The sequence below is a fragment of the Lacerta agilis genome, chromosome 1, assembly GCF_009819535.1.
Source record: "Lacerta agilis isolate rLacAgi1 chromosome 1, rLacAgi1.pri, whole genome shotgun sequence".
Classification (NCBI taxonomy): domain Eukaryota; kingdom Metazoa; phylum Chordata; class Lepidosauria; order Squamata; family Lacertidae; genus Lacerta; species Lacerta agilis.
The window spans coordinates 57820418-57841440 of NC_046312.1; the positions used below are offsets into that span (position 1 = coordinate 57820418).

The following is a 21023-nucleotide window of genomic DNA, read 5'->3' on the forward strand; positions in this document are numbered from 1 at the left end:
CTTACTTGCAATGGTAACTATGTGAGGCAGGAGAGATGGGCCATGCCTGCTCGTCCTGCACTGCCAGCACCCCTGCCAGCCCCTCAAACACAGCCCTCACCTTTGGCTCCATATGAATAGGTTGCTTCTGTGAAGTGGAACCCTGAGCTCTCCAGGTTCCAACTCATGGGGACGGCCTACACATACACTCAGTGGACTGCGCTGCTGGAGATCTGTTTTCAAATGAATGGGCAATGCTGTGAATGGACCAACATGGGGCACTACAGTGGAGACAGTGCCTAAAGATACCCCAGATTTAACAGTCTTAATGCCTTTGTTGCTCGTGGCCATCTAGGAAAAGAGAAACATCAGCATTCATCAATGCACAGATTTATACCCTTTACAACAGATCCAAATCCAGCTCCCAATGTTGTGAAAAGTCAGCAATCTGGCCCCTGAGTGAACATCTCTTGGCCCACAAGTTACTAATCATGTAGGGGAAAAGGAGGGAATGGGAAAAGGAAAAGGTGTTGCTGGTTAGTGATTTGGTGTTGGGAGGGAAGAACGATTGACAGGGGCACCTCTTAATTCCCCAATCAAAGTGTTGTTCAAAGAACATGAGTGAGGATCAAGGTTTTTAAAACGAGGGCAGAGTGTCCTTCCTTGCTTTCAGTACAGATTTTTCTGAGAAAACAGAACTCTTTCCTCCCCCCCCCCCCGTGAAACTGAATTGGTTATTCAAAGTGGAAGTCACGGCTGCTCCCAGTGTCACTTACTTTCTTTCTGAAGGCATGAGCCCTGCCTGTTACATCTTTGTTAAATACACACATATAAAATATTTGCATTAATTCTGTAGATATGATACTTATATTAATAGCCTCTTAAATCCTCGTCACAGAATGCCGCCTTTGTAGCTTTAGACCATATAAATAGTTATAAATACTGGGCTGACTTTCACTTCTTCAGGATAATCTTATGATATCCTTAATACTGAATGGTGGCTGCAGATATTTCCGCTAAGCCCTTTTAAGACCTAAATTGGGGTCACTTTGAAGGGGGGCACTGTGGGGGCTTGTCTCCTTGCATTTAATAGCAGTGTGAGTGAGACCATGAATTTGTGCCCATTTCTTAAATTTGTTCTTGTTGTTAAATTTGGTTAATATAACATTCACTGGAGGATGTTATGAAAGTCTCTTTCATTGCTGACAAGACGTCTTGGGCAATGTGGCTGATTGGAAAATGAGGAATTCTCAAGACGAACCCCCAAACAATTAGTGTTTTGTTCACTAAGTGTTAGGAAGAAGAGGCTGGGCCGTTTGCCACTGTGAAATTGGTGGTTGTCAGACAGCTGTCTTACCCATTTAGAAACAACTAATGCTAATTGTGCATAATCCTCTCATAAGGAATCAGTTGGCCCAACTGCCAATAAGCACTGTTTATGAAGCCTGTAAGTCATAGTTGGATGCACAGCAGTAGCAGCTTCCATTAATCTGGTCATTTATTTTCTCTCTGGAGACTGCAGAACTCAATGAAGTAATTGGGTCTTTCCAAGTTCCCTATAACAGAAATGTTTAAAATATAGCCTAGAAAAGAATTATTGTAACATTTTTACCTAGCTCTTCACTTGAAAAGTTCCCAGAGTGGCTTTCTGATTAATAAAAACAAGAGAGTCCTGTCATCGGGGTCTCAGTCTACAAGACATAAAAGGAAAAAAAGGAAGGAAGGAAGGAAGGGGAGAAAGACAAATGTAGGTCTTAGTTCTTAAAGCTACAGTTCTTCAAATGATAATCCGGAATAGAAACAGTTCAGCTTTGCTCTCTGAGGGCTAGGAAAAAATCCTGAAAAATCTCTGTTTCAGACCATGGAGAGAAAAAGCCAAGGAGAGCAGACAGTACTGGGCCAGAAGGATCAATGATCTGATTAAAATATAAGGCAGATTTTAATCAGGCATAATGGATGGGGGGATGGGCAGACAGAAGTTGGGTGAAGGTGTTGTTTTTTTAAACAGCCTTGTTCAAAAACTCAGCTGTTGGGCAGAGGGACAACTGATGGTTTGATGGGGCCTCTAGTCAGGGCCGTCTCGTCATAGGGGCTGGGTGGCGCGGCACGGCAGGGTGCCGGGCCCTCCAGGGGCACCCCCGCGAGCATACCGGGTGCCCCCTCCCCAACCCGCCCCCGCCCCCATGGGCGGGCGGGCGCTCGCACGCCGGCGGGTGAGCTGCAAGCCGCCCGCCCTCCAGAGCCCCAGCTGGAGCGCTGGGAAGGGCGCGCAAAGCCCCACACCGCTCCAGCGCCATGCCCCTCATCCCCCGCTCGCCCACCTCCCTCCCGAGGGGCAGCCAGCGCGGGAGGGAGGTGGGCGGAGAGGCGGCACACTGGGGGCGCCGAGGGATCGTCGTGCCATGGCGGCCGATCCCTTTAAGATGGCCCTTCCTCTAGTGTTGTTTCTTTTACCCAGAGAGTCCCCAATTAACCCCAGTGGACTTAACTGGCTGTAAGTCAGGACAGACATACAAATTTCCTGCACCTTGAGAGCAATGCTATATTGGGAGGGGGGGACAGCTTCTCTTCTCAGTACTTTGGCCACCTCATGAGAAGAGAAGACTCCCTGGAAAAGACCCTGATGTTGGGAAAGATGGAGGGCACAAGGAGAAGGGGACGACAGAGGATGAGATGGTTGGACAGTGTTCTCAAAGCGACTAGCATGAGTTTGGCCAAACTGCAGGAGACAGTTTAGGATAGGGGTGCCTGCTGTGCTCTGGTCCATGGGGTCATGAAGAGTCGGACACGACTGAACAACTGAACAACAACAACAAGCTTTTGAACACTGTCAGAAATGTAAATAGCATCTCTAAGCTGCCCCACTGCTCAGCAGAGCACAGGAAAGGGGTGAGGTTGGTGATAGGCCCTACTGGTGCATTGGGATCCTGGCAACTGCCCAAGGGATGCTGAAGCCAGTTCTGGCTGGGTGGCAAAAGATGAAATGCCTCTTCCAATATGCATGGTGGGTTAGGTTGGAGGATCGTAAAGAGTACTGTAACTCTTGGTGCGGCTACCAGATCATTTGCCTTCTCCAGTTGGATCTTTTGTTATGCCTAAATATTTTTCAAATTTTTCCCCTGTCCAGACAAACTAGATTTTGTGCCCCTTTGAAACATAAATCAATTTATTTGTCTTGTCCCTGTATTTAATATTAAAGGCTAAATCTTCATTACCTGCCCTGATCCCTTGGGCATAGATAGGCCTGGAGTCCACATAAATAATAACATCCGAAGTAGGCTTCACAGAATATATAGAGAAATATATTTATAGAGCATACAAAGGGTGACTTTGCCAAAGGTTCTGCTTTTGATCCTACTGGTGTAGTCTTATCATATATAAGCTTCCATTGCACACAAGCAAAAAAAAACAAAAAAAAAACCACCCATATCTTTCTTTCTAATGGCTTCTGTTAGCTTTGAAACTGGTTTCAGTTAAATATGTTATCTCAATTTTATGTGAAAATTGACCATTTAATTATATTTCTGTTGAGATAATCATGGTTTTGCTGTCATCATCCCTAACAGATTTTATTTTGGAGAAACCATCTGATATCAATCTAAAAGTTGAAAGGAGAGGTGGTTCAAAAGATTTTCAGCTTTGATCACTGCTGTGTGCCATTCAAAAGGAACTTGCCATACCACAGGCAAGAAGACAAACATTTCAGCTCCTTATGCACAACCAACACAGGGTGTTCTACAGTAGGGGTTGTTGCAAACCTACTAATTCTCTATATCCTTTTTTCCAGTTATAAAAAAACTCCAGATATGTCACACATGACTTGATTTCATGTCTCTCTGTTTAATCTGACCAGGTTGCCAGATTATCTATGTCAACTAGGAGAAATTATGAACTATAGCAATTTGGACTTCAAGACAGTATTATCTTCCTTTACCCATTTCTTGTTATTCTGTCATGCTTCCATGAGGCATCTAATCACATAAAAAACCATTGCCTATCAATAACATTTGCTTGATTGACCCTTTTAAATAAAAAAACAACTGGACACTGTGCTGATAAAACTCTTTGAATCAAACTAAAGTGTTAATGCTGCAGGGAAAAGTCCTGGTGTATTGACTGGAATCATGCTCTGCTGTGTTGAAAGGTGAAGTTCAGCACTGAACCGTAGGTTAATGTGGCTAACTAGAAATTTTGCGGGGGGAGAGAACCTAGACTTTATCCAAATAAACTACCTTTTATTGTAAATTTAAACTGTGTGTGTGTGTGTGTGTGTGTGTGTTAAAAGAGAGAGAGAGAGAGAGAGAGAGAAGCTAAGTGATTATTAGTACGGTACACTGTTTTTATAAATGATAGAGTGTGCCATACAACAGCTAGGACTGCATACACACCCCACACACTAAAAAACATTCTCCCCGCCCTCAGATAATCCTTAGAACTGTCATTCATCCCTCACATAACTATAATTCCCAGTAGCCTTAACAAACTACAGCTCCCAGGAAACCAATATTTACATATGCTACACTTTTAATGAAATGAATGCAAGGCTTCATTTGAGTTCATGCACCTGTCATTTTATGAATTAAGCAGTGGAGACACGAAACACAAATAATGGAATAGGATGGGTTTCTTCATGCTTATGCCAACTGTATTACTCCATGTCTGGCTCCAAGCCATTGTTATATATGCAGTTTACTTATAACCATGTCAATCTCAAGCATCATTTAATGCACAAAGAGTCCTGTTCATTCAAAGCGAATTACACCTCAGTACAAAGTGCCAGCAAAAAGCCCTTAAGTGTTGAGATCAGTACAGGCTCTTAAATGCTTAATGGGCTGAGTGCTTGTTTTCTATACTTGTATGGATTTCACATTCAAATGGTTCCTTTTAGCTTCTTTTTTAAATCCTGCATAGCATTTTAGTTATGTGCATTTTAATTCTTGGTTCCTTATACTTTAGAACAATTATTCAACAGCAACATCAGTTTTAATTGCTGGAGCAATCCAAACATCATTTATTTGTCATCTTCTGCTTCCATCTGGTTAAAAACATTACTGGTTTGTCTGTGGCAATGGGAGTGTGAAACTAATACATAATACCTTTGGATGTACTTTTGGAAATCAAGAGACTTAAGTTGACTCAATCAATCATTGGCAGAGCAATTGGCTAACATGAAACCTGCTGGTCTTGCTGCCAAGGTGGATGTGTGTGTGTGTGTGTGTGTGTGTGTGTGTGTGGTGGGCAACCAGCTGGAATGAAATGGAGTATGCCATCTCAGGGGCATGTTAGGTGAATGGGAGGACTTTGGATCCAACCCCAATGTGGCCCCTCCTCTCTGCCCCTGGGGTACTGGTGACAGCCTCAGCTCAACCGTGAACTCATCAGGTAGCTTTAGTCAAGCCACTGTCACTTTCAGCTCCTTTCCCCATGCCTGCAATTTAGGGATAGTAATACTGTAAACAGCAACTTAAAAAGCAGAGAACCACCTTGCTGACAAAGGTCTGTATAGTTAAAGCTATGGTTTTCCCAGTAGTGATGTATGGAAGTGAGAGCTGGACCATAAAGAAGGCTGATCACTGAAGAATTGATGCTTTTGAACTATGGTGCTGGAGGAGATTTTTGAGAGTCCCATGGACTGCAAGAAGATCAAACCTATCCATTCTGAAGCAAATCAGCCCTGAGTGCTCACTGGAAGGACAGATCCTTAAGCTGAGGCTCCAATACTTTGGCCACCTCATGAGAAGAGAAGACTCCCTGGAAAACACCCTGATGCTGGGAAAGATTGAGGGCACAAGAAGAAGGGGACGACAGAGGATGAGGTGGTTGGACAGTGTTATAGAAGCTACCAACATGATTTTTATGAAACTCCAGGAGGCAGTGGAAGACAGGAGTGCCTGGCGTTCTCTGGTCCATGGGGTCACGAAGAATCGGACACGACTAAATGACTAAACAACAACAACACTGTGTGAAAGCAGGTGGGAAGAAATATTGCCTGAAAGAAAGAACATGGGGTCACAAAGAGTCAGTCATGACTGAATGACTAAACAACAACAACAATACTGTAAAATTAATTGTAGTGCTCTGAACACCTTTAATCACTAGGGAAGTTTGAAACCTTATTCTTTATCTTCTCCATTGTCAGTCTCTCTCTCTCTCTCTCTCTCTCTCTCTCTCTCTCTCTTTCTCTCTCTTTCAGTATGCCTTCTAAATAATACGTTGCCAGTATGGGCTAAGCCATTAATGAATGAAATTACTGAATGAAGACAGAAGTAATTACTCTTCGAAAGCTTTTTCCCATTTCCCACTGGGAAAATGTGGAAATCTGGCAAATTTAAAAACTTGATACCCTCCTCACCTTCCTCATGGCTCTAGTTTTGTTTTTCAGCAACGATCTAGACAGTTTAAAGAGTGTCAATTTGTAATGACAAAATGTATTTTGACCCAGAAACCTCTCAATAGAAGTTAGAGCAACCAAGCTGACAGCAGGTTCACAGCACACAATTTAGAAAGTTATCAGTCAGTAGAAAATTTGCTTTTGTTTACATCTGTGAAACAGATGGCCAATACAAGATTATTTGATTAGATCTTCTATGCCTGTTTGAAATTAATTCAGCACCATATTATTTGAAAAAACTTGTGTGATATACTTAACACAATCTAACTAAGGAGATTTATGGCAGCAACACTGTTCTTCGATGTGAAATTGGGAAACTCCCAGAACATATCAAATTATGCATCTGGTGACTGCCAAGTATATGAGGTGTGACGATACACCAATATAAATGCTGCCATCTATTGATGTATGGTAGCTACTGTTTTTTCAACCATTATCTTATTTTACTCTAATCTGTCATTACAAAGCACTTGCAACAATTACTTGCTCCTCATTGAAATACTCAAGACCAAACTCTCCAATATAACCTCTCTGTGTGTTTCTATTTTGAGTTGTTGACTCTTATTCTGCCAAGATCTACTAGTTACTTTTCTGCTGACCACATAGAACATTTGGCTCATCCTTAAAATGCAGTCCATAACTGAAAAGTTCTAACTGCACTGCAGTTCATGGGGTAGACCATGCACATTTTCTTATTCCAATTTATGTTATCCTTTAAACAATCAATTTAATGGTGAGGAGGGTATCTATGGGTGCATCAACAGAAAGTCTTGCACAAGCCCATTGGAACACATGAAACTTGCTCAGACACAGTTCCTGGCTCCATTTGAAACATGGAGAGAGGCTCGGTGGTTTAGACCACAGAGCCACCCACATCCCGTTATGGAGAGACACTACCTTCTTGTAACCCAAGCTTGCTTGAATTTCATACCTAAATGATACACACATGGCAACAGTCTCTCCTCTTTGCTTTCCAAAGTAAAGGATAGCAGCATGACAGTTTGGCTGTTTATTTTATGAAGGAACTCAGTAACGCTTTACAGCTGTTTTAACTGCTTCATGAAAAGTAAATAACTTGATCTGCCCACATGAGTCTGAATTAATTCCCTCTTTAGAAACGTTCTAGAGGCTTTCGCCCAACTTCCTAAATGGGTGAGGAATATGTTACAAAAATAATGCATTTTGCAGAGGACACAATGTACTCTGGCTATCAAGAACTGAAGTGGCTACTTTCTTTACTGTTAAGTAGCATCGTTTTGCTGTCACTGGGAAATATCTGATTCTAAGCAAGAAAGTTCTGCTGATAGTTACAAGTATTTGAGAGGTTAGAGTAGAATAAGGTGGTTTATATTTTGGAAAAGAGGACAAAAACAATCTGATTATGCAGCATTTACAAAATATATGAACTTCTAGAGCTAGAAGGCCCAACCAGTCCTGTCTTTTGCACTAAAGCAAAATGATTTCTCTACTATATATACTATTTATACCTTAAGGCTAGACCAGCTCAGTTGAAAGCACTGGCAGCAAATTTCACCAGGATCAGAACCAGATACCAGCTCAGGGGGTTATAAATACTCAACTCCTTTTTGAGGAACTCATTAAGGAGACCCTGAATTCTTCTTTGGATTGGATTCAAATCTGAGCTGGAAAAGAATTCCTGATTTACTATCCCATCTAACCTTCCAATCCCAAAATGGAGAATGAGAAGGAAGGAAGTGGGTTGCGGGGTACAACTTTCTGAAGTTGTATTGACTTGTCTATTTCCAACCTGGTACATTTTCTGAGACAATGGAACACAAATCCCAGGGGAATTTTCCCATTTTCCTTTGATACAGATCCCCCAGGACTTGAGTTGGCAAATCCTGATGCCACAGGTCAGTGAGTCTCATTGGGGGATGGAGTTGAACCAGACTTCAATCCTTCATGAGCCTCACTGCCTGCTAAGACCTCTGCTTTAACAGGATAACTTTGATTTTGAAATGCTTTTGTGCTCCCAATTCTTTGAAGCTACAGTCTAAACAGGTAAAGACAGATAGAAATAAATGTGGTGGATGGTTTTATTGGACTGTCTTGAAGTTGTTGTTGTTCAGTTGTTCAGTTGTGTCCGACTCTTCGTGACCCCATGGACCAGAGCACGCCAGGCACGCCTATCTTTCACTGCCTCCTGCAGTTTGGTCAGACTCATGTTGGTAGCCTCGAGAACACCGTCCAACCATCTCGTCCTCTGTTGTTCCCTTCTCCTTGTGCCCTCAATCTTTCCCAGCATCAGGGTCTTTTCCAGGGAGTCTTCTCTTCTCACAAGGTGGCCAAAGTCTTGAAGTACAGGGTACTAATTTCAGATTGAAACATTTCTTCAGGTATAACGTTGCCTCCCCATTTCTTTTCTTCTTCGAAACATGCATTCCTCAGGGAGCAAGGGGGCTGTGTGAGGGAGTTAGATTGTGCACCAGACTGTGATTGCTGAGGCAGAAGGGATCCATCCTGATTAAGAGGGAAATTCCTGTCTCTTTAAAGGACAGCTATAAAGGACTTTGCCACTGAGAAGGGGGAGTAATACAACTATAGAAGAGAAAAATGAGGATGAAGTATTATAGAAAGGGTGGGTGAAAACAGGTGGGAGGGTAGCCATATCAACTGACAGTCTGTTGCAATATCAAATACCTCTTATTTAGCAGCAGGCATTAAGCTGGAAATATTTGATAGCAGTATGAACTTGAGTTGGTGGGATTTCAAATGCAATTCCTGTCCTCACTGTATTGCAATGTAAGATTGATAAATGGAGGACTACATACCCAAAACAAAGGACACCTGCTTACAAATTGTGTAGTAGAGCAATGCAAAACTAATATATGTATGTTATTTAATGGAGCTCAAAGCCATACAATCACACTGTCTTGGGAGAAAATGAAAATTCCTATTATATTTTTAAACATTTACATTATTTAAACACTGTGAGCTGTAGTAGTTTGGTACCATTACAGGGGCCTATCTTTTGCTGCCTTGTTTCCAAGTACAGAGTAGCGTCTGTGAATGGGTATTGCAAACTTTTGAATTTCTTTTCATATCTCAACAGTACATTCTGTAGAATTCATCTCCAGTTTCCTCCAGTTCAGTCAAACTTGTGTTGCACAACATGATAAAATTTCCTCTGCTGTGCTCCTATTAGAATACAGTATCTGAGAGACTCTGCAATGAATTGAGCTTCATTAAGTTCAGCTACAAGGGACGCAGGTGGCGCTGTGGGTTAAACCACAGAGCCTAGGGCTTGCCGATCAGAAGGTTGGCGGTTCGAATCCCTGCGACTGGGTGAGCTCCCGTTGCTCAGTTCCTGCTCCTGCCAACCTAGCAGTTTGAAAGCACATCAAAGTGCAAGTAGATAAATAGCTACTGCTCCAGTGGGAAGGTAAACAGCATTTCCGTGCACTGCTCTGGTTTGCTAGACATGGCTTAGTCATGCTGGCCACATGACCCAGAACCTGTACACTGGCTCCCCCGGCCTATACAGCGAGATGAGCACTACAACCCCAGAGTCATCCACAACTGGACCTAATGATCAGGGAGAAGTTCACCACTGTGATGTTGAATATCACCCAAGATGTTAGAGAACGAGTTACGACTTGAAGATGGCAATATGCATTTTTGGTAATACAACATAGGCACATCCCCAGATCAAAGTTCTACAGATATATACATTTTTTTTGTCTGCTCACAGTTAGATGAACATTTCAGAAATAAGGGACTTTTGGTGTTTGGTTTTAATACTTTTGTTGTCATTTTCTGAAAAAATGGCCTACTCTGGTCCATCTTCACATAATTAGTAGGATTTGTAACTCCCACTTGGGTGGGGCTAGTGAGAAGAAGGGACAGTTGTCTTAAATTGTGCAAAAGCTGAATTATTGCCTTTAAGGACATAGGTACTTATGTTGTTTAAATGCAAAACAATTGCGAGCTGTGCTAGTTTAATATATCTAATCTGTGCATTCCACCACCCCATTAAAATCAAAGGCAAATAACTGATCATTGGCACACTATTGGATATAACAACTTCATGTACTTCTTAATGTAATATCTTGGGGGTGGCATGTGCTGTGCTGTTTCACAGCTATGAAATATTTACCGGCTTGGATATTTTCTTCTCAAAACAGTAGGTGTTTCGTGTATTGTTTTGGTGCCTGTTGAAGACATTCTTATGTACTGTGGATAAGCCTATCCAGGTGCTTAAATTGTTTGTACAAGCTATCATTTGTTTAGGTCTATTCTATTGCGGTTTTAACCTTTTGGATGTTTTAAATTATGGTTGTATTTTTTTAGTGAATGTTTTTATTGTTTTAGCTTTTTTGTAAATGGCTTTGAGGTTTTTCCCTACGATCAAGCAGTATATAAATGTTATGAAATGATAGAATAATGATATTTTAAAAGGTGCTCAGGATTATGCAGAAGAAGACTGAAAAGAAAAGGAGGCAGTGACAGGGTTATGGGGGCTGAGAGACATGCATGAACTGTGTCAGGGTGGGTGTGCTAATGCAGCAAACATTCCTGTGTAAGAATATCTGATCAGGGTGCATTCATGACCTCCACTAAAATTAACTACTGAGGCTTCACATGCCAGCATATATTTCACCCTCCACTGTACATCCCTTGACAAAGAAGAGCAGGCTGCATTGTAAATGGATATTCTACCTTCATTTTAAATATTATGCCAATAAGTATGAATTTCCGGGTCCCAGCTTGTGAGCGAAGTAAATTTTCCTATGATCACTATAAAAGAGTAAGCAGTTCATAACTTGGTTTTGTTCTCATTACTGTGGTGTTACCCTGAGGTTGATGTTGTCTGTTTGAGATGCTGAAATTCGGTTTCCATGTTTATTGTGACTTCCTGTCTGTGACCTTTTTCAGATAAGTCATTTGTTTGTTTGTTTTAAAGGAGTAATACCTGAGGACTCTAAAGCCAGCTTACTGCATGCAAGCTGTATTGAAAGGGAATTATGTGAGAAGAGGCTTCCAGGGCCAGCCCTACCATTAGGCAGAGTGGGGCAGCTGCTTCAGCCAGCTGATTTGGGGCATTGAGAAATGTAGTATATTGTTAGTTATTTAATTTGTGGTGGTTGTATCTTTACAGCGGGAGTGGCATTTGTGGGATTTTCTGCCTCAGATGTCAAAATAACTTGGCTGGCTTTGATTATTTCCATGCACCTTGATGTAAAGAGAAGCACTATTTATTTTGCCCCAGGCTGTTAAATGCCTTGGACTGGCCCTGAGGTCAGAAAAAAAATATATCATTTTCTGAAGGCAGAAAAACATTCTTCAGACAGTTAAAAGTATCGCTGCTACTTACCCAAGGCATGTGTTCCATCGATACAGACAAGTTTTTACTTCTGACACCCTTTAAAAATAAAAATTAAAGATGATTGCATGCACATACACCCAGAAGTGCTTATTCTGATAGTAAAGGTTGCTACATATGTTTGGGTTGCACTTTTTCTATAACAAGTACAACCAGCATATAGCAAGAATAAGTTCACTGTTAAATATCATAAAGTTTCAAAGGAACTCAAATTCCTAGGAGCAAAAAAAAAAAAAAGATATTAAAAAAATGAGTAAGATTTGAAAAGGGGTAGCTGCTGTTTCTTTATACTAACACTCCTGCTTCAGAAGCCTGTGCAAGGAAGGCAATTGCAGAGTCAAATGAATCAATGAGGTATATGGCAGGCATAAAGTACCTAGTTTGTGGGGAGAAGAGGATGCCCAGGCAGTAGTCTTGAGTATTAAGAATAATGGAAATACATATGAGAGTCCTATTTTGTTGAGGACATAAGTTAAGACCCAAGATGCATTGCAGTAAGGAAATTCACATTTCTGAACTGTGTTAAAGTCTTTGGAATAATTTTTTGTTTCATAAGCACACATCTGAACAGAAGTTTGAAATTAGATCAGAGGTGCATCTAATACCTTCAACATGTGTTGGGTTCCCCCCCCCCAAGTACCTAGAAATGTTATGCTGACCTCTGGGAGTGGCTTTGGGGGTAACACAACCAGTGCAATTCTATCATAAGTTTTTGCCAGTGTTTCTGTATGACAAAAACTGTTAGACTGTAAATTACGCAAGCCTATATCGTTTTTTGAAGCACGGCAATACTTTCCCCACCCCCAACAAGTTTAATTAAAAACGTGTATGTTAAGTAAGTTTAAATAAATGTTAAAAATTAAGAACTAATTCAAAAATTGTAGCACGGTTATTTGTCCTATTGTTATTCCATCCTTCCTCAACGGTTGTCTTGTTTGCTCAAGTGGGAGAGGACACTTAGCATGGGGAATTTCAGATGACTTGTCCTTTTTGTGAGAGAGGAACAAGCTCTGGCAGGGGGTTAAGAGGGATCCTGGATTGTGCTCCTAGCCCAGGAGAAGACAACTTTCCCTCACAGAAGGTGTCCTCTCAAGTAGAACAAACACACTCAAAAGGACAGAATTCCCACCTCTCCCCTTCCTGTTTTTCTTCACAGGAACACTGTGAAGCAGGTTAGGCTGCAAGGTAGTGACTGGCCCAAGATCACTCCATGAACTTCATCATGCCTGAGTGAGGATTTTATATACCATCCAACACTGGCATACCACATCCTAATCCAACACTTTAAGCACTACATTACTCAACTAAGAGGCCAGCTGAGAGAACATGGACATTAAAATATGATTCAGCAGCAAGGTATTCAAAAGCAAAAGTACCAGTTGACAATACTTTAAAATAGGAGTCAAGTAACTGGAAGTTCCTAAGCCATGTTCAGCCCCTTGAGGATTATTTAGCGCCAACTGAGAGTGGAAAGAGTTGAGACAAGCGTGGCATCTTGTAGCTTCAGAATTTGATGGCAACAGGGAGTGGGAGTTTAAGGCAGAGGCATCTTCTCTCGCTCCCAATTTAAAATTGCCCTTTAGGTAAATTAAGTTTTGACCAGGGCTGTGTTTTACACTTTATTTTGCACTTTGGATTGTGACAAGCAGGAAATGTGAATGTTCCTGTGAGGATCACTTCAGAGTGCTGATGCTAAGTTTAAGCATAGTGTGAATCTCAACAGTCCCTTGTGGTTTTAGATAGCACCATGAGAGGCACTGCATTTTAACACATGCTTTTTTTTGCGGGGCTTTTTTCTGTGACTAACCTTGTCAGCCATCAAGGAGCGGAGCACACTCTTTAGTCAGTTCTAATTATGGTATTTGCTATCAAAAATACAGTGCTCAGCTGTTACTGTGGTATCTCCTTGAGTCATACTCATGAGTGTCTGATTCACACACATCTCTTCAAAGGAAAATGTTCAGAGGGACAGCAGAGGAAAATGCATTTCGTTGTTAGTAACTGGCAATCAGAAGCAAAGTGAGGAACACAGGCATTTTGTTAGAGAAAGTAGTTGTGTGTGACAAATAAAAATTTCCAAGGGAGCTTCCAAATGCACATTTGCTCTGCACTTATGTGTGTATAAATCATTCTTATTTGTTCTTGATTTATTTTTTAATTAAAAATATTTACAACCCAGCCCTCATCTGTATGGACAAAGACAAAAGAATAGATTGCTGGATGAGACCAAAGGCCTGTCTAGTTCAACATCCTGTTCTCACAGTGGCCAACTAGATGCTTGTGACAAGTTTGCAAGCAGGACCTGAGAACTCTCCCCATCTGTGCTTTCCAGCAACAGCTATTCAGGTGCATAATAGCCTGAAAGTGGAGGCAGAGCATAGCCATCATGGCTTGTAGCTATTGATAGCTTTACCCTCCATCAGTTTGTCTAATCCTCTTTTAAAGCTACCCACACTGGTGGCCATCACTACCTCTCATAGAAGTAGAATCCATAGTTTAACCATGCACTCTGTGAAGAAATACTTTCTTGTGTCTGCTCTGAGTCTTCCAACATTTAGCTTCACTGAATGTCCACAAGTTCTAGAAAGACTGATAAAAGCTTCTATCTATCCCCTGCCTCCTTACCTGTATTGTTTTCATACATTTCTGTCATCCTGCCTCTTACTCACCTTTTCTCTAAAATGAAAAGTCCCAGTGACTAGGATCCCATTGGAGATTTACTCAAGTGAAACCATGGTTTGGTAGGTTTATTTCCCCACCCCACCCCTTCTCCCGTCAAGTAAAGCACATTTCTTGAGCGGGCCTCTTGCTCATTTATCATGTCACTCTTTTAAGCTTTTAAGAAAATGAAGTTTAGCTCAGTGCTTGATTAATGAGTTTGTCAGCTTGATGAAACTAAGGGTAAATAAATCTGCTTAGTTTTTAACAAAATTTCCATGGGAACTTTTGTGCACATGATAGAAGAGTCCTTTGTCTACCGAATAAATCCAGTTCACCTGTCATAACCAGTTCATTGTTCTGGGCGCTCCAAAAGTTGTGGGTGTGTGACAGTCAAAGCATTTGACAAGGCCACATGTTTGACAGCCACCCTTACATATTTTACCCAACTTGTGCCTTTGAGCTTACACATTTTAGAATATAGTTGTTTCCTTAGGTCTTACTCTTGTTTTCTTACAGGCAGTGTCCTGTTTATATTGACTTTATGAGGTCATCTGTCAGAACTTTGATCGCTCTGTCTTTAGTCTTTCAGCAGTGAACTGAAAAATGCTGGGTTATATTTGGAAAAACAATATTGACCTGGCACATCCCTAATTCAAACCCAGAGTATGAAAAGGGTGTGTGTGGAACTCTTTTTCACATATAGCTCTTTCATGTGTTAGAGGCAACTGTTGTGGTTTAAATAGCAGGTTTTTAAAATCCATGAATACATGTTTTTAGCATGATTTTAAAAAATATCCAGGGAACAGAAGGTCCATATTGGATGGCAGCAGTCATGCAGAATGTGAGGCACAGGGTTCAATTATTAACAGCCAGAATTGGAGCATAAGTAAGCTATTGTCCTTTCTGGCTGATTATAGCTCCTCTCCCCATGTGCTTCTCCATCCCTATCTGCGCCCTGGTCAGTGGCCATGCTTGCTGGGTGTGATAGAAGTTATAGTTCAGCAACATCTAGCTCTCCAGCATTTCAGACAGGAGTCTACCCTAGCCTTACCTAAATATTCCAGGGATTAAATCTGGAAAGCATGGAACAGCAAACACAGGTGCTCTATCAATAAGCTACAGCCCTACCTGAAAGCTTGACTGGGATGGAGGAAAGCACTTGAGGTGGCAGACAGAAATTATGGGAAGAATAAGCTAGAGGTGGAAACTGCCACTCTCAAATCTTGCTTGACCATTGCTGGCAAGGCACTTGCTTTGCCTGCAGAAAGCCACAATTTTAATTTCTTGCATATCCAGTTAAAAGAATCTCTGGTAGAAGAATTGGAGAAAGTCTGGGCTTGAGACTTTGGACTGCACTGCCAGTCATGAGTGACCAGTTCCAGGGTTGATGAACTCATTGTTTGATTCATTATAACACTCTTTCAGAACTCTGTGCAATGCTTCAGAGTTTTTGCCTAGATTCAGTTACTTAATGTCTTGTTAAAAATTGATACATAGATTGTTATTGTTATAAACAGTCATTTAAGCATAATCTTCCCAGTTCTCTCACTGTGTCTATCTATTTGTTGATCTTTTCAGCCACTTGAACTAGTCAATTGCAATGGAGATTTTGACTGGTTTATCAATGGGCAATGTGGAAATGCTGGGAATCACATTATGCTATCTTCTGCAGTAACTGAGCTAGGGCTAGATTGGTGAAATTCCTAGGGTCTTGCAAAACTGGAGGAAGCTGCAAACTCAAGCAATCTCTTGCCTGTATTCTGCAGTGCTTCCATAATTAGTTTAATGTGTGCAAGAAGACCTTGCGATTCATGTAAAGTCAGGTGTTGCTTAAAATGAGCAATGCCCTTTGTAATTTAGCATTCATAGAATTGTGCGGTAAAGCAAAAACACAGGCAACATCTCTTCCTTCCACTACAAATAATTCTATTAGATTCAAATATGCATATGGTCGAATAATTTTGTCTTCAGCAGATGGATGATATTAATAACAATTCTCATTTTCAAATGTGTCAAGATGTAGCTCCCCCCCTGTCCTTTTCTAGACTGTATCAGCTCATATCTAAACTATTTTCTTTTTGGCTAATATGAGCATTCTGTGTCTATTTGAGTTTGTAACTAAATAACAAAGTTGTTCATTGTAATTCTATCACCTGCTTTATTAATAGCAGTTTTTTTGGTATTGTGTTTACCGGTAGTTAATCTTTCCAGTGCATTAAAGAACTAGGTTTCCAAGAGTTATGTAAAAGTGATATGACAAGAGGATGGTTTGCATGAAGGGGGGGGGGCTTTGATTAAAATTATGAAAATCATAGCAGTGACAAAATGAAATGACCTGCTAAACATCATTCATCCTGTCTGCCTAGATCTGATGAATTACTGTTATTTGGACAGCATTTTCCAATGAATTCTTCAATGTCATTTTAAGTGTTCCAAAGCACATTTTACCATTACATGCCAGTGTATCCATGCAACACTGGATTTAGGGTGGTGCTGGTGGTTCCCCCCCCCCACAGGGTGCCAAGACAAGGGGGTGCAGAATGGAAGGCAAGAGGAAGGAGGGCATGAAAATAAGAAATATTGGGTGGCACCAAATTTTGCAACACTCAGGGTGCCATATAATCACAGTCTGCCCCCTGCCACATGGTTCTTTCTGGGTTGCGAAGATGGCTGACTTTTTCTTTGAAGAATTGTGTTTTAACACAATTTTCTTTCTTGACTAAAAGAGCCTGTTCCCTAAGAATGTTTTTGCAACATGCAATACAACTCTGCAACGATCAGATTATCTCGTCTCTGGTCTATATGTGCTTTTGCATTCTTAAAAATAATGCAAGCAAATGTCTTATATTTTATGTGCAGGATAGAATTACCATACAAAGGTCATTCAGGTTATGTCACCAATTAGCACAGTACTGTCAGCCATTTAAAAAATGGTTATATCTTTAATACATAGGATTTTTTTTTAAAAAAAATGGAATATAACTTGGATATGAATATTATCAAAGTAGGAACTTTTCCAATTTCTTTCTGAAGTCCTTACATAGAAAGATCGCAAAGTATATTCAGGACTAATATATAAATCCTTTAGAAACAATATTAGACATTACCAGTGAAGATATTCATAGACATATACGGATATTTTAGGATGAATGGGATATATGTTTCACAAATCTAATTTGGGATACCAGCTTTGGAACTGTGAGCTGGTAATGTGTAAGGAGAATGTTTCAGATGTAAAGTGAATAGCAATATCATTTAGGTTTCTTGCTGTCTGCATCCAAAAAGAATTTACCAATTTAAATAAACCTAATTGATTTAAAATTACTGTGGATCATTCACAGAATTTTTTTAAATGTAAAAATGTCTAACGTTTGCTGCAAAAAATATGCTCCAGCTTTTTCAGTACTAGGACATTGAATTCTTTAGCATAAATAGAGAAATTCAGCCCAGTCTCTCTTGCAGACTGTTTAGTTCCATGTCTGATAACCCATTCAGGCTTTAGCATGTTTAGAAGCTTTCTTTAGTTTCCTCCAGCTCTGATGTCAAATTTCTCTATACAAGAAAGACCTGCTATAATAAGCTGAATACTTGATTAGCACAATGCCTTGAATTTTAATGTTGCTAACTTTGTTTCAATCAGCTCAGGGAAAAAGAAGAGAAAACGTTATAGTCCAGGGATTGCAAACCTTGGTGGTTGGCTTTAGCTAGTTTGCTTGATAAAATTATGATTTAAAAAGCCAATTAGACGATGTGATTAATACGTATCTTTTAATCCCCTCTCTGCTTTTTACAGATTTATACAGACTGGGCCAATCACTATCTAGCAAAATCTGGTCATAAACGTTTGATAAAAGATCTGCAACAAGATGTGACTGACGGAGTTTTACTGGCTGAAATCATCCAGGTAGTAGGTAAGTAACTTTGCCTTTTGTTGTATCACAGCCACAATTGTCTCATCAGGAGCATTTTTTCTGTGAAAAAGAAAATATGTTTAATGAAATATTTTTATGCTGCTTTGCAGCCCTTTAAAGGCAATGTGCACATAAAATCATAGTACAATAGCTTAGAAAGTCAGATATAGTTCATAATAATAATTATCTGAAAAAAAATATTTCTAAACTCATATAGATATAGATAGTGCTATGGGCATGCATGCTGTAATTATTAGTTGGATTTTTAAAAAAAATCATGGGAATGGTTTGTGGTAATTATTTGTTGCTGAAAAGATCTGTCAAAGCAGTATATCATGCACACAACTAAAGCCAAAAAGAAGCTGATGATAAACTTTATAATAGTCACATTGGATTTTAAATAACTGCTACTGAGCAATCCATTTTTTATTATTTTCTTTTTGATTAATGTTGAAATAATTGATGAGTTAGCTAGCTGTCTGCTAGGTATTAGATGGTTGTTTTTATGTACAGAATTCTTAACATTTCTATTCTGGATTGTGAAATTGCTTTGAGATGCTTCATAAGAAGCAATTCATAAATGAAATTATTATTATTATTATTATTATTATTATTATTATTATTATTATTATTATTGTTGTTATTATTATTTCAGTTTTACAAAAAAGAAACTTAAATCTGAGAGGTTATATGAATCAAAGCAGAGATCTAAGTGCAAGAATTAGCAGGTCCTTGAAAATACTGTAAGTTTCTAATGCTACAATCCTATACAGTTGCCTGGGGATGTCCCATTGAATTCAGTGGCACAACTGAGCAGACATGGATAGGATTGCACTCTTAAGTTCTGGTTCACAAGTTCAAATTCATCACTTGGTAATTACACCTTCAATCACAGAATCAATATAAGATAGAAATTTCATATACAAAGTTTTTTTCCTCATAGAGTCAGGGCCAAAGTAGCTGTTATACTTGATGCTATGTTTCTTCTTTTTCTTAAATTAATTGCAACAATGGTGATTGTTTGTTTGGTTTTGAGATTGCAGCATGCAGGGAGTGGAGGTTTATCCTTTGTCTCCCTTGCTTTCCCTCCCAAAAATGAAATCCCCCCTTTCCAGCTATGAGTTTTAGTAAAAGATGAAGAAGTAGTTCTTATTAACAGTAATGGGAACTAATGGATCACCGCAGTGCTCTCTATGTTGGGCTTCCCTTGCATTTGACCCAAAAACTGGTGTTAGTGCAGAATGCTGCAGCACAGCTGTAGACAGGAGTGAGACCTTGTCAGCATATAATTCCTGTACTCAGAAATCTGCACTGTTTGCTGATTGGTCACTAGGTCAAGTTGAAGGTGTTAATACTAGTATTTAAACTCCTTAACAGTTTGGGACTAGTTTCCCTGCAAGATCACCTTACTCCATATTTTCAGACTCAAGCACTCTGATCTGCAGATCTGGAATGTTACAGGTACCACATAATACTCATTCTGTATTTGTAAGAAATCAGCCTTTTAGCATGGCAGCACCAAAACTTTGGAACTCTCTGCCTGTTGACACCAGGAAGACACATCAGCTCTTGTCAGTGCCTGTCAACAACATTTTTATTTAAGCAAGCCTATGCAGACTTGGGACACGGGTGGCGCTGTGGTGTAAACCACTGAGCCTTGGGCTTGCCGATCGGAAAGTCAGCAGTTTGAATCCCTGCGATGGGGTGAGCTCCCATTGTTTGGTCCCAGCTCCTGCCCACCTAGCAGTTCAAAAGCACGGCAAAAGTGCAAGTAGATAAATAGGTACCGCTCTGCCGGGAAGATAAACGGCATTTCCATGCGCTGCTCTGGTTCGCCAGAAGCGGCTTAGTCATGCTGGCCACATGACCCGAAAAAACTGTCTGCGGACAAACGTCTCCCTCGGCCATTAAAGTGGGATGAGCACCGCAACCCCAGAGTCATTCGCGACTGGACTTAACTGTCAGGGGTCCCTTTCCCTTTCCCTTTTAAATGCAGACATGCAGAATGTTGACATGATCAGGTTTTTTTGGCTCATTATTGATTGTCAATATTTCTGAAGGTTTAAAATTGTTAGTTTTAACTGTTTTTACTGATAATTTCGTTGTTTTATTCTTTTTCAAACCATTTTGAGGTTTTTTAAAACAATCAAGTAGTATATAATTTTAATGAAATAAATAAAACTTCTTTTTACTATAACTCATAGCTGCCCAGAGTAGAATTTCTTGGGGAACTGGGGGGAGATAAACCTCCTCTCTGTGGATGCTGTGATCTTGATAACAATCAGGGATTCTCTATGGCTGTAATTAATTTAAGAAAAACAAGACGCTTAACTGCTTGCTATGCACTCAGCATACTGTGATGTTTTTGAGCTTCAGTTCGTACATGCAGCTTCCAGTCGGCTTATATGAGGAGCACAGTGAGCAACTCTAGAGAAATCGAATGATGTACTTGGTTGCATATACCAGTCCTCAGTTGTTTGTTAAATAGCATGGGCCTCGTTAACCTTTAAGATTATTGCAACTGAATAAGCTGGGTATATTTATTTTCTCAGTACTGTAGTGATAAAAGCTCCATATGTTGCTGGCACCATCAGCTCAGGTTGCGATCTACAGAAACTAGGGATGCACTGCAGCTCACAGCACTGGAGTGTTTCCTGCTCTTCTTCCACTTTTGCCAGTTTGTCAAGTTAATTATTTCCTTTAGTGATCCATCCATATGGTCTTGTCGCCCACATGG

At 40.3% G+C, this 21023-nt stretch overlaps 1 protein-coding gene across 11 annotated transcripts in view; it reads left to right on the top strand.

Moving 5' to 3' along the window:
- Window positions 1-21023, top strand: part of NAV2 (neuron navigator 2) — a 537457-nt gene that overhangs the window by 346140 nt on the left and 170294 nt on the right. For all 11 annotated transcript variants that reach the window (XM_033150800.1, XM_033150735.1, XM_033150751.1 and 8 more), the window contains one exon: window positions 18169-18286. Coding sequence is in view for 9 of the 11 variants with exons in the window: in XM_033150735.1 (XP_033006626.1) it covers window positions 18169-18286 (118 nt within the window). In the remaining 2 variants the exon portion in view is untranslated. The remainder of the gene's footprint in view (window positions 1-18168; window positions 18287-21023) is intronic.